The following is a 13,088-nucleotide window of genomic DNA, read 5'->3' as shown; positions in this document are numbered from 1 at the left end:
CTAGTCTAGTCTAGTCTAGTCTAGTCTAGTCTAGTCTAGTCTAGTCTAGTCTAGTCTAGTCTAGTCTAGTCTAGTCTAGTCTAGTCTAGTCTAGTCTAGTCTAGTCTAGTCTAGTCTAGTCTAGTCTAGTCTAGTCTAGTCTAGTCTAGTCTAGTCTAGTCTAGTCTAGTCTAGTCTAGTCTAGTCTAGTCTAGTCTAGTCTAGTCTAGTCTAGTCTAGTCTAGTCTAGTCTAGTCTAGTCTAGTCTAGTCTAGTCTAGTCTAGTCTAGTCTAGTCTAGTCTAGTCTCTGCAAGAAGCCTACAGAGCTTAAAATACCGAACATAAATGGCTACAATATGTTCCCATGACCTGCCCACCCAGTTAGATAACAAACATGATACCATTTTTTATCCTCCATTTTCCAATTTTTCCGGCCGCCGCTCGGACAAACAACATCACCTGGACCTGGACACATCGCCATTCAGCTTCGGCACCGACATCGATTACATTCCGGCGTCGAAAATCATCTCCACCTGGTTGTACTACGCCAACCGCACCGGCTACGAACCGAACCGGCCTCTGCACGTTCCACTCGAGTCGGCCCACGTGGAAATTATCTTCCAGCATGAGAACTCGCCTACCAGCGAGTGGATACCACTTTGCGGGTAAGTTTTTATCAGTTTTTGGCGTGGGAAGTTTTTCTCGGCGATTTTCAGCTGCGGTCCTATTGATTTCACCGGAAAAACAGACCACTTGCTTGCCGCCGCCGCCGCACAGCATTGCTGCCGGATTGGATATCTCTATCTGATCGCCCAGAGTGCGGTTTCCGCCACCGCAGCAACACCGACGCTGGCTGTACGGATGGACCAGATGAGAGATGCACATGTTTCGATTTCCATTTGGTAGTTTATAGGCACGAGCCCAGCGTGCTTTATGTAACTTAGTTTTGTGGTATTAATCGATCGGAAAAAATAGGGAATACCGTGGTTGTGTTTGCGGTTACAGCTTCACGAGGACACTCGACGGCAACTGTTCATTGCTTTGATCTTTGCTGGATTCGTAAATGGACACAGTTTCAGTTCGGAAGTATAACAATGTATGAAAAAAACGTTAGGCATCCGGCAAAATTTGTGGGAAGTGAATTCACGATGTATTTTATACCATTATTTTTACGTGATTTTCTTGAAGTATCAGGATGTGCGGTTTGGAACATTCGTCTCATTTGATTCTAATTTCTATCTTCGTGAGCTGGCCTTTCTACCAGAAGGATCTCATAGTATCCTTAGTTAGATAGTCAGTAGGCTACTATTTACGCTGAATGAAGCATCTTTCTCCACTGCACCCGGTCTTGGGCCAATCAAGCTCAGTCCCCACGGACCTTAAGTGCTCTTAAGTGCTTGCCGCAAAGTCAGGTCCAGGCTAAGAGAGTCACCTCCGCGTCAAGGTTCTCACTTGCACCTTTTCGCCAAGGACCTCTTGGGTTAGTGCCTTGTAGGAGGTATCTTCTTGGATGCATCCTTTTTCAGCAGGGCTGCAATGGTGATACGACATGAAGCGTTCAAGATAGCTATGGTCCTCACAAGTTCCTACCTCATGTTTTTTTACGGGTCAATCGATGACAAAGACCCCCGGTTAAGAGTTGTGTGATTGGCTGGTAGTGCAGCATTGGCACTGTTGTCCTTCTGACTTCAGCTAGATTGAGGAGGTACGTCCCGAGCATCTGCTCACCAAGGAGGTACGGCTCAAACAGCGTCTTTTTTGGCATCCAGCGACTGAGTATCAAATGCTCCACCGAAGTCTATACCTAAGGGAAGCAGCATTGCCACGGTAAATAGGGGACCTTAGGCCAAACAATCTACTGTTCTCAAAACTCAAAATCCGTTACAGAAACCCGAAATGAAAGACTACGAACTGTTTCATTGGGAACGATTTTTAGCGTTAAGCTACGCAGAAGAATCGGAACTTGGAATGTATTAACTCTAGCCCTATCCTGCTGGACTGTCACAACTAGCCAATGAGGCATACCGTATGAAGCTTGAAAGTTAGAACCTATTAATGTGAGGATAACTGTGGCCAGATCTAGAAGACGGGCTTGAAATTTAACCATGATCCAATATGTGTAAAACTGAATATCAGTCGAAAAGGAATCCCCTTCAATCAGCCTGTCTGCGGTTACCGGGATTGAGGTTCTTCCTCGACGATGCTGCCTACTGGAATGATTCGGTTGACGTCTGAGGTAATCAACACCAAAATGTTCAGCCCTGTATACACTGTGATATACGAGCTCTTTCACCCCACACACAGTGATGCGCGCCAACCGATGCTGCCGAAATGCAATTCAAAGAGAACTTTTACAGCCAACTGAATGCTGTCGTGGACAAGATTCCGAAAGGTTATATAAAGATCCTCCACATGGGCGACTTCAACGCGAAGGTTGGTTCCGACAACTCGGACTATGAGCACGTCATGGGACACCATGGTCTCGGAGAAATGAACGAGAACGGAGAGCTGTTTGCAGAGCTTTGTGGCAACAATGACATGGTGATTGGGGGATTGCTCTTTCCTCATCGACCACTCACTGCACAAAGTGACATGGGCTTCCTGCAATGGCGTAACGGAAAATGAAATCGACCACATCTGCATCAGCCGAAAATGGAGACGGAGCCTCCAAGATGTTCGCAACACACGTAGCGCCGACATTGTGCCCGACCATTAAATTCTAATCGGCGAGGTCCGACTGCGCGTTTGCTAGGATCTATCGACAGGAGGAGAAAATCGGGTGCCGGTTCAACACATGCCGACTGGTAGACGCTGCGATGAAAAGGTCCTTCGTCGAGGAGCTAGAGAACCGTGCAGTGGATATTCCGGATAGGCGGATGCGTAGAGGATCAATGGAGTGTCATCAAGAACGCCTTCTTCGCCATCGGCGAGAACAATTTGGGTGAGCACCCGAAGAAAGCAATAGATCACAGAGCCGCGAAAGCCGCTAAGGAGCGAGCGAAAGCACGAGGAGCCAAAGCCGCAGCCCGTTAGCGCTATTCGGATCTCGAGAAGGAAGTGAAGCGCAACCCACAAAAGAGCGTGGGCGGACTCCCTAGCCGATGAAGGCGAGAAAGCCGCAAACACCGGCGTCATCCGTCTCCTCTACAATGTCTCACGTCGCCTTAGTGGGACTAAGATGACTGCTACGATACTCGTGAAAAGACACATCTGGACAGCTATTGATCGACCGGGCCGGCCAGCTGAAACGCTGGTTCGAGCACTTTGGAAACCTTTTTCAAGTGTCGGCCACGCCATCAACACCTCAACATGATCCGCCAAGGGTTCGACGCATTACCCATGTCAACACCGAAGCTCCATCAGTGTAGGAGATAGAAACAGCCATCCTTAGCATGAAATCGAACAGGGCACCAGGGGACGATCGCCACGAATATGCCAAGGAATTTCCTGAGGGAATTCCTTGAGACTTCTCTGGGGATTTCTTGGAAGAATGTCTGGGTTCTTGGAAATTCCTGGGGGAATTTCCTGCGGACTTTCTGGAAAAATTCCCGTAGTAACTTCTGGGGAAACTTCTGGAGGAATTTCTAGAAATATTAGCGGTGGAATTTCCGGATATATTCCAAGAGAAATTTCTTGAAGAGTTTTTGGGCAAAATTCTGGAAGAATTTCTCAACGAGTTTCAGGAGAAATACCCGAAGAAATTTCTGGAGAGATTCTCTGAGGAATTTCTACAAAATTCCAAGAATAATTTCTGGAAGAATTCCCAAAAAAATTGAAAGAATTTCTGAAGGAACTCTCAGAGAAATTTTTGGTGGAATTTCCGGAGGAATTTCTGGTTGCATTCCCGGAGGAGTTTCTGGAGAAAATGCTCCAGGGATATTGTGGAGGAATTCCCAGAGGAATTTTAAAGGAGTGCCCGAACGAATTTTGGTTTTCTGAAAAATTCTCTGGTGAATTTCTGGGAGAATTCCCGAAGGAGAATTTCTCTGCCAATTCCCAGAGAAATTTCTGGATACATTCCTGGAGGTGTTTCTGGTGGAATTTCCGGATGAATTTTGAGAGGAATTCGCGTAAAAATAAGAATTTGTGGAGGAATTCCAAGAGAAAACTCTGGAGGAATTCCCAGAGAAAATTTCTGGAGGAATTCCTAGAAAAACTACTGAAGGAATTCCTGGAGTACTTTCTGGAAGATTTCCCGGAGGAATTTCTAAAGGAGTTCCCGGAGAAACTTCTTGAGGATTTCCCGGCGGAGTTTCTGAAGCATCTCTTACAAGAGTTTCTTGAGGAATTCCTGCAGGAACTTCTGGATTTTTCAAGGAATTTCTGAACAGTTCATGATCCCTGTGGAAATGCTATAGAAATTTCCGATAGAATTGTCGCAGGAATTTTCTGGAGGAATTCCCAAAAAAAAATCTGGAGTAATTCACTGATGCTTTTCTGGAGGTATCCCCAGCGGAATTTGTATAGAAATTCCCGAAGTAATTTCTTGAAGATTTCCCGGAGTAATTTGTGAAGTATTTTCCAAAGATATTTATTGAGGAATTCTCCAAGTATTTTCTGGATAAACTTCCAGTGGAATTTATCGAGGAATTCCCAGAACAACTTATAGAAGAATTCCTGAAGAAATTTCTGGAAGGATTGCTAGTAGCATTGGTGAAGGAATTTCGAAAGTATTTGTGGAGGAATTACCGGGGAAATTTTTGGAAGACTTCCCGAAGATTTTTTTCTCCACAATTGAAGCAGTTTCTGGAGGAATTCACTGAGAAAGTTTGCAGGAATTCGCAAAGGAATTTCTGGAGGAGTTCCCAGTGGAAAATCTGGATTAATTTCTAGAAGAACTTCTGGAGGAACTCCTGCAGTAAATTCTGGAGGATTTCCAGAAAGAGTTTTTTAGGGAGTTCTTGAAAGAATTTCTGGAGAGTTTCCCAGAGGAAGTTTTGAAGGAATGCCCGGAGGAATTTCTAAGGGACCACGCGGAGGATTTAATTGAAGAATTCCTGGAAGAATTCCCGGAGTAATGTCTTGATTAATTTCCTAAGGAATTTTTGGATGTATTTATAAGGGAATTTCTAGAATAATTCGCAGACAAACTTTCAGGAGGAATGCCGAAGGAATTTCTTGTGATGTTTCTCGATTTTCCAGAGGTATTTCACGAGGGATTCCCTGAGGAAATTCTTAAGTTATCATTTATGGAATTGCTGAAGGAATCTCTGGAGGAATTCCCAAAAAAAATTCTGAAGGTATTCACGATGGATTTTCTGGCAGATTTCCAGGAGAAATTTCTGTAGGAATTCTCTGATGTTTTTCTGAAGGTATTCCTTACGGAGTTTTTGGATGAATTTCCGTAGTAATTTCTTGAAGATTCTTCGGAGAAATTATTGGAGGAATTCACTGGAAAAGTTCTGGAGGAATTCCCGATGAAATTTCTGGATTAATTTCCAGAAAAAAAAATCTGTTGGAATTCCTAAACATGTACGAATTTCAGGAAGAAGCCCTGGTGGAACTTCTGGAAGAGTTCCCGTAGGAATGCAGTTAAAGATTCCCTGAGGATTTTCTGCAGGAATTTCTACTGAAATTTGTATCCACAGAAGGAGCTTCTGCTACAGAAACCTTACAGAAAGATTGATTTGAAAAGAAATTCCTAAACTAATATCCAGAAAACTAATACACGACCTACGAGAACATGATCTATCGAAGCAATGGAAATAAAATCTGGAAAAGAGTTTCTCGAGGAATCCCAGGTGAAGTGTGCTGTGCACACTGCCAACGGATGAGACTTCGCGGGTTCTGGTACTCGTTCTGTTGGCAAAATACATGTTGGATTCGGAGTCAGTTTGGATTTCTATTCCGCATAATCGTTACCTGTTCTTAGTAGGCTTAGTTGGTTAAAGCGCCGGTCTATATAATACGGAGTCGTGGGTTCGAATCCCACCATAAAGCGATTTTTCCACAATTTCATCTTTTAATTTGTCAATTAATCAACATTATGTGTCTTATTATTTTTAAGCATTTTCCCAGTACGTTAAGTTGTACCTTTTGAAGTTTTTTTTTTCAATACGTTGAGTGCTGAATTTATCATTTCGATATTTCTAAATTTATCCACCTGCAGCTCATTTTAGAGGCTGAACCTAAGAATAAGGTATATGAAAAACTTGTACAGCTAGACCAGTTCTACAAGAAAGTCACGGAAAACCCGTCCTTTTTCGAATATCTAAGGTAAATGTCACGGATCATACCTTCGAAAAATGCCAATTGATATTCATTATGACAAACAATCCATTACAGGTATTCTTCGATATAACGTACCCTCGGGCCCATATAGCTGAGGCGGTAAACGCACGGGTATTCAGCATGACCATGCTGAGGGTGACGGGTTCGATTCCCGGTCGGTCCAGGATCTTTTCGTAAAGGAAATTTCCTTGACTTCCTTGGGCATAGAGTATCTTCGTGCCTGCCACACGATATACACATGCAAAATGGTCATTGGCAGAGGAAGCTCTCAGTTAATAACTGTGGAAGTGCTCATAGAACACTAAGCTGAGAAGCAGGCTTTGTCCCAGTGAGGACGTTACGCCAAGAAGAAGAAGAACGTACCCTCGATATAGCGTACCGTAATCCGGGGTTAAATTGATCACTTTAAAACAACTTTTGCGGATAACATCAGTGCCAATTCAAATATTGCCAAAAGAATTTCTGTAAAACCAGTACCCAGTATCTCCATGGAACCATGTAACAGAAGTTTGTTCAATAAATTTTAACTTTAAGTTAAATAGCTCCAAATATCAAAAAATTGGAAATGCCACTTTGGGGCGAAATTGATCAGTATACAGTTAAGCATCGGTTGGAAAGGAAAATATCCTTCTCCGCTTAATTTTGCTCTTCTAAAACCGAATACCGCGTTTAAAATCTTACAACTAGTGAATTTAATGCTTTAAATGCAAAATTAAATGTTGAAATTTCCCCTTAAACGCCTAAAGGTAGGCAATTGCATTTGAAATACAGTGCCGTTTCGGTTTTATCACTAGTCATTTTATTCACTACTCGCCAAATTCACTCTCGATTTTATCACGGTTTTCGTTTCGTTTTTATCACGCCTTGTTCTAAAACATCGCAAAATCAATATAAAAATGTAAGGCGCTGTTCATAAACTACGTAGACTAATGTTTGGCTATCTATAATCATCCCCCCTCGTAGATCTTCTATTTTTAAGCGACAATAGCGCCTGCCACGTCAGGTTGCAGATCAATGTGGGGATGCGAGGGAAGTGATGATTGCAATCGCTTGTTGCCAACAGACCGCGGAGTTCACTGCAGTTGCATAAGTTTATTCGGATATCAGACTAATGTTGGGAAATGTACATTTTTGGCAAAGGGTTCACGCATTGGCACGTGATGCCAGGCGCAAAGTGATAGATTGTGGGAAAACTACTGAGAACCGGCACAGTTCGCTCGGTTGCATAACTTGTAGGCGTTATATAAATCTATCACTGGGCTGTGAAAGTTGGAAGGAAGGGGAACGGATTTTTTTCTTCAATCCGTTTCTGGTTATAGCGATGGCTATGAACATACGTTTATGCATGAGAAGAGAGAATAGATAGAAAGATACAAAGTAGGACGGAAGGGACGAGCCTGGGATTGAACCCAGGACCCTCTGCATATGAATCAGAAGCGGTAGACACTAGATCACTAAGCTCGTCTTCAAGTCACGGTAGACCCGTACATAAACTACTTAGACATTAAGGGGAGGGAGATCTGGCCAAAGTCTTCGGTACATGCAAATTTTCAAATTTTGGCTTGAACAAAAGTCTGATGTGACCCAAAATGAGTCTCCGTAGTGTATGGACAGCGCCTAAGCAATATATTCATTGACAGATTACTAAAACTGTGTTTAAATTGTGAAATACGATTAAAAAATGTTGCAGTTTCTCGATTTTTAATATAGCATTTACATTTATTTTTTATTTCGCCAAATTTACGGTTTCGCGGAATTCACGGTAAATTTTTTTTTGACCGTGATAAAATCGAAAATCCACTGTAAATGATTTATATCACAATAATTGACTATTTCATCATAAAAAGAACTTATTTTTAACTAATTCATGTTCTGATTACCTACAAAACTTCCCATCCAAGGCTCCACAAAAATGTTAAAACATAGAATTTACGGGAAGTCCTATTAGCAATCGATTGTTTAGTAGCAATGATTTCAGCTAACTGAGAAATACATTGCAAATACCTAAAAAAATAAGGCAAAACTAACTTTTTTCTAAAAATTAAAAGTCTACACTCATCTCTAGACATCTACGAACCAGATGACGTAAAAAAATTAAGATCATTACGACGCTTAAGTGTTCCTAACATGGAATAACAGTGTAGTACCCGAATGATCAATTTCTCCCCGCTGATCAATTAGACCCCGGTTTACGGTACCCTCGATATAACGAATTCGATATAACGTACATTTTGCTTCGATATAACGTACAACATTGAAATTTTTTATTTTTTCCCTGGAATATGCTTCACGAAATCACTCAAATCAATGTTTTGTTGCAGCATTAACCTTTTTACCCAAAATTAGCGCAATTTGGGGAAAAAATTGGTGTACCGTAATCCGGGGTCAAATTGATCACTTTAAAACAACTTTTGCGGATAACATCAGTGCCTGTTCAAATATTGCCAAAAGAATTTTTGTGAAACCAGTACCCAGTGGATCTACATGGAACCATGTGAAAGAATTTTGTTCAACAAATTTAAACTTTAAGTTAAATAACTCCAAATATCAAAATATTGGAAATGCCACTTTGGGGCGAAATTGATCAGTATACAATTAAGCATCGGTTGGAAAGGAAAATTTCCTTATCCGCTTAATTTTGGTCTTCTAAAACCGAATAACACGTCTAAAATCTTACAACTAGTGAATTTAATACTTTAAATACGAAATTAAATTTTGAAATTTCCCCTTAAACGCCTAAAGGTAGGCAATTTCATTTGAAAAAAGTGATTTCTATTACAATAAATGACTATTTCTTCATAAAATGAACTTTTTATAACTATTTCATGTTCTGATTATCTGCATAACACCCCAACCAAGGCTCCACAAAAATGTTAAAATAGAAAATTCACGGGAAGTCCTATTAGCAATTGATTGTTTAGTAGCAATGATTTCAGCCAAATGAAAAATACATTGCGAATTCCTTGGAAATATAAGGCAAAACTAACTTTTTTCAAAAAAAATTAAGGTCTACACTCATCTCTAGACATCTACGAATCAGATGACGTAAGAAGTTTAAGATCATTACGACGCTTAAGAGTTCCTAGTATGGAATTACAATGTAGTACCCGAGTGATCAATTTCACCCCGCTGATCAATTTGACCCCGGTTTACGGTACGTTATATCGAAGCACAAAAAACGAAATGAGTTTTTCATGAAAACTCATGTTTTTCATTATTGGTTTTGTGAATTTCACCGAAATCATTACTTGGGATTAATTTCACGACGAATACATTAATACTAGCATAAAAATATTAAATTTTTCTCTGCTTTGGTATAACGTACACTTCGATATAACGTACAAAGAGAATTATATTTTGTACGTTATATCGAAGAGTACATACCTGTATTATTGTATTCACCTGTTCTCTTTTCGTCAAACATTTACCAAGCACGATATTCAAAATTAAGTGTGATGAAAATGTTTCACGGTAAATAGAATCAAGGATTAAATATTCCCTTCAAGACCTGTTTCAATCTCGAAAACAAGCCATGTAATCCTATCTTCTTAGGTTTTCGCCCTTGGCTTGCATCGTCTACAAACAGAAAAGAAACCAACAGACAGCGTGTGTGGGTAGACGTCTTCTAACTCCAATCAAGCCTTCACGGCATCCCGCCGCAAACACAACCTGCGACAACAGCAGCAGCCATCCCTTCCTAGCAGAAAGTGAAGTCTTTATTTGTGTTTTCCCGTGATGTCCATTCAAAGAAAATAGTCCTTCGATGATAATCCTCTTATGGCTAAGGAGGCTTCTATTTCAGGCCGAAGGAAACAGTGACACAAACATTGTGGTTCCACTTACATACATTCATATGTACCTACGAACGGTGATTTATGCCGCAAGAACATCAACTACATGACAACTACAGCATCTTTATTCAGGAGAAACATGCTTCGGAGTTTATTCGGCCACGGATACTGCGCGACTGTAGTAGGTGCCATTGAGTATGGCATGTGAACTCGACAGCTGAGGTGTAATAAGACGATGATATTATGAATTGTTACAGTTTGAGCTTTGGCTCTGATTATAGGGCTGAAAGAGTTTCAGTATCTAGACATCTGCAAAAATTCTTTCACTTGTTATAACTGAAATTTATCTCTCTGCGGTAAATAAATCATGTTAATGAAGGCGAATGCGAGTGCTAGCTTGTATCGGGTATATTATGTGGGAATTTTGCGCTCTTATTCAAAGGAAAATCATCGTAGTGGCTAATATGTATCTAAAAGGTCAAGGAAGATACTTGGGATTGAACCCATTACCGAATGAAATAAAACACTAGTCCACCTAACTTCCATAATTCTCACAACTCACCTCAAGATTAACTACCAACTAACTACCTCCATTAGAAACATAATGCATAGCCATCCCTCACTCACGTGTCTGCATTCTCATTTTCCTCCCCCTTTCCAAACAGATACGATGCAAAGGCAACCTTTGAACCAACGTGGCGAACCGACCTTTGCATCACCGAGAATTTGATGGAAAACATTACAAGATGCATTTGCCCATTATCGGGCACATTTGTGGTGCTGCTGGCCAGGAAAAACTACAACGTAAGTATGCTACTCTCCTCTTCACCCTGTCTCGATTGAATGGTTTGCGAAACGGTCCATAATGGACGACGGAATTCTCCCCCCATCATCCTCCATTCGGAACAAACCACACTTACCGAACCGAAAGTTTCCCATTTGCTGCGTTTGGCTAGTAGTACCAATAGTCTGTGATGGGTGTAAATTTCAACTCGCTCCTGCACTGCAATGCTTGGGATATGGTAGCTTCGGATCGCATCCTCGTCGTGACTGGACAGAAAATCGTAGAGTCAAAAGCTCAACAAAAAAAAACTATTCTCTTCCGACACTTGAAATGTGGTCGAGCATGTTCTTGACGGGATTGAATTACTCATCGTTGATGGTTCCTGTGAGCGATGCTCCAAAGGACCAACTACATAGGATTCGTTTTCATCGTTTCCGTCCAGCTAGGAACGGGAAGAAAACCAATCCGGGAAGCAACACAAATCATTGGATTTCCACAACTGTATGTATACGTTGGATTCGAAGGCCATATTCTGTTGCTGCTGACTGATACTGCTGCTGCAACTGTGGGTTGTTAGCTGATGCAGTCTGCTACCAATTACGGAAATGCTGAAATCAATGCTGAGTCCGCAAGATTTGATACAATTGAGCATGATGCGATCCTTGGCAATACGGAATGAGTTGAACTTTTAAAAGTAGACTGAAAGGGAAATTGAAAAATCTTGAAACAATATACTTTGTTCATGCTCATGCTCATTTGATATTATTCTATTCACCAGAGTCCAGATATTGATCTTCTTGGCGTAACGTCTTTAATGGGACAGAGCTTGATGTTCATCTTATAATTCAAGGAAATCTCCTTTACGAAAAGTTTCTGGACCGACCGAGAATCGAACCCGGCACCTTCTGCATGGTCATACTCAGGGTGTCTACTACTTAGAAAAACCTGGAATAGTGGGAATCCACAGGGAATGCACTATGGGGCGGCTCCATACAAACAGGTGGCCAAAAATATGTTCGCGTCAATTTCATAATGTCTTGCTCCTATTCGTAGGGTTTATGCCTGAAAAATATAAATAATATGTTGAACAGGTTGTTTTAACACGACAGTTTCAAACAGCATGGAATTATAAGGGCATTGCACACTTTTAAGTGTTTAAGCATATCTGTTCAAATTGTATTCCAATTCGCAAAGAGATCCAAGACCAGATTAAGACTGCATTATTTTTACATTGTTTTCTACCGAGAAAAGCAGCCATGACGACCAAATGTTTCATCAGAGGTATTTAATGGCCAATAGGGTGATTTTATATAGCAATATCTCAATCATCGCCGACAACTTGATTGGAATTGCAAAATAGTAGCTAGTAGCAGCCAAATTTGATTTCAATGTCTCCCAGGGATCCTAAACAAAGACATAAAAGTAGTCCCCAAGCGAAACTTTTTTTGTATAGAACGGTCTGTATGGAGATAATTTGATTTTTTAAATGTGGTATCATTTAATAGTTTAACAATCAACATTTCTACGTCTGATACGTTATTCGAAAGGTTTATAAGCAAGCTTTTAGAAACTACCTAAAAAATATGACATTTTTCATTTAAGCCAAAGATATGTTAAGTTGAACATTACATTGGTTTTACTAAAAATCGGCAATGGTCTCATTCTGCTACCAATATCTCGATAAGTATAGATATTAGCAAACTTATATTCTGGGGTTTACTGGTCCAAGTGGTCTACTTTCAACTACCGAAGGTAAATCTCAAATTGAATAAAGTCAATTTTCGATTTTTGGTCACCTGAATCCCCTTAGTGGAATGGTGTGATAAGAAGTAGGGAAATTTACTAATTGTAGATCTACTCAGAAAAAGAGTGTACAGAGCTTACTAATTGTTGGTATGAATAAAAAAGGCTCGAATATGAATTGTTTATTTCTTTCAAACATGAGCTTTTACTACATGTTTTTCCCGTAATGCTGAGGGTTCTTACTGGAAACTAGCGGTTCCGTTAAGACGCTGAAAACTCCCCAAGCCCGTGCGTAAGGAGGGGGGGGGGGGAGGGCTTGTGAATTGGGTGTTAACCCCCACCCCCCCCCCCCCTACCACAGTTTCATATACTAGACGCCCCTCCGCCTTTTACCGACCCCAAACCCAAGCCAAAAACCCCTCCCTTTACGCCTTTGCTGTGTACGGTCCTGCCCAGTAAATCGAAATTCAACCATCGCGCAACAATAATGACAATGTCGCAACCTGTATTTGTTGCGACAATCCACCCAATACAACATAAATTTGTCCTAACTTGAAAA

The 13,088-nt window shown here is 41.0% G+C and overlaps 1 protein-coding gene across 1 annotated transcript in view; it reads left to right on the top strand.

The window, feature by feature from the left end:
- The window catches only part of LOC109418248 (uncharacterized), a 755,006-nt gene that overhangs the window by 570,187 nt on the left and 171,731 nt on the right, over positions 1 to 13,088 (top strand). The window contains exons 16-17 of the mRNA XM_062850749.1: positions 466 to 645; positions 10,668 to 10,806. Coding sequence (XP_062706733.1) covers positions 466 to 645; positions 10,668 to 10,806 — 319 coding nt within the window. The remainder of the gene's footprint in view (positions 1 to 465; positions 646 to 10,667; positions 10,807 to 13,088) is intronic.

This window comes from Aedes albopictus, chromosome 2 (assembly GCF_035046485.1).
Source record: "Aedes albopictus strain Foshan chromosome 2, AalbF5, whole genome shotgun sequence".
Lineage (NCBI taxonomy): Eukaryota > Metazoa > Arthropoda > Insecta > Diptera > Culicidae > Aedes > Aedes albopictus.
The sequence above is the reverse complement of the archived record's forward strand: the minus strand, read 5'-3'. Positions and strand labels throughout refer to the sequence as shown.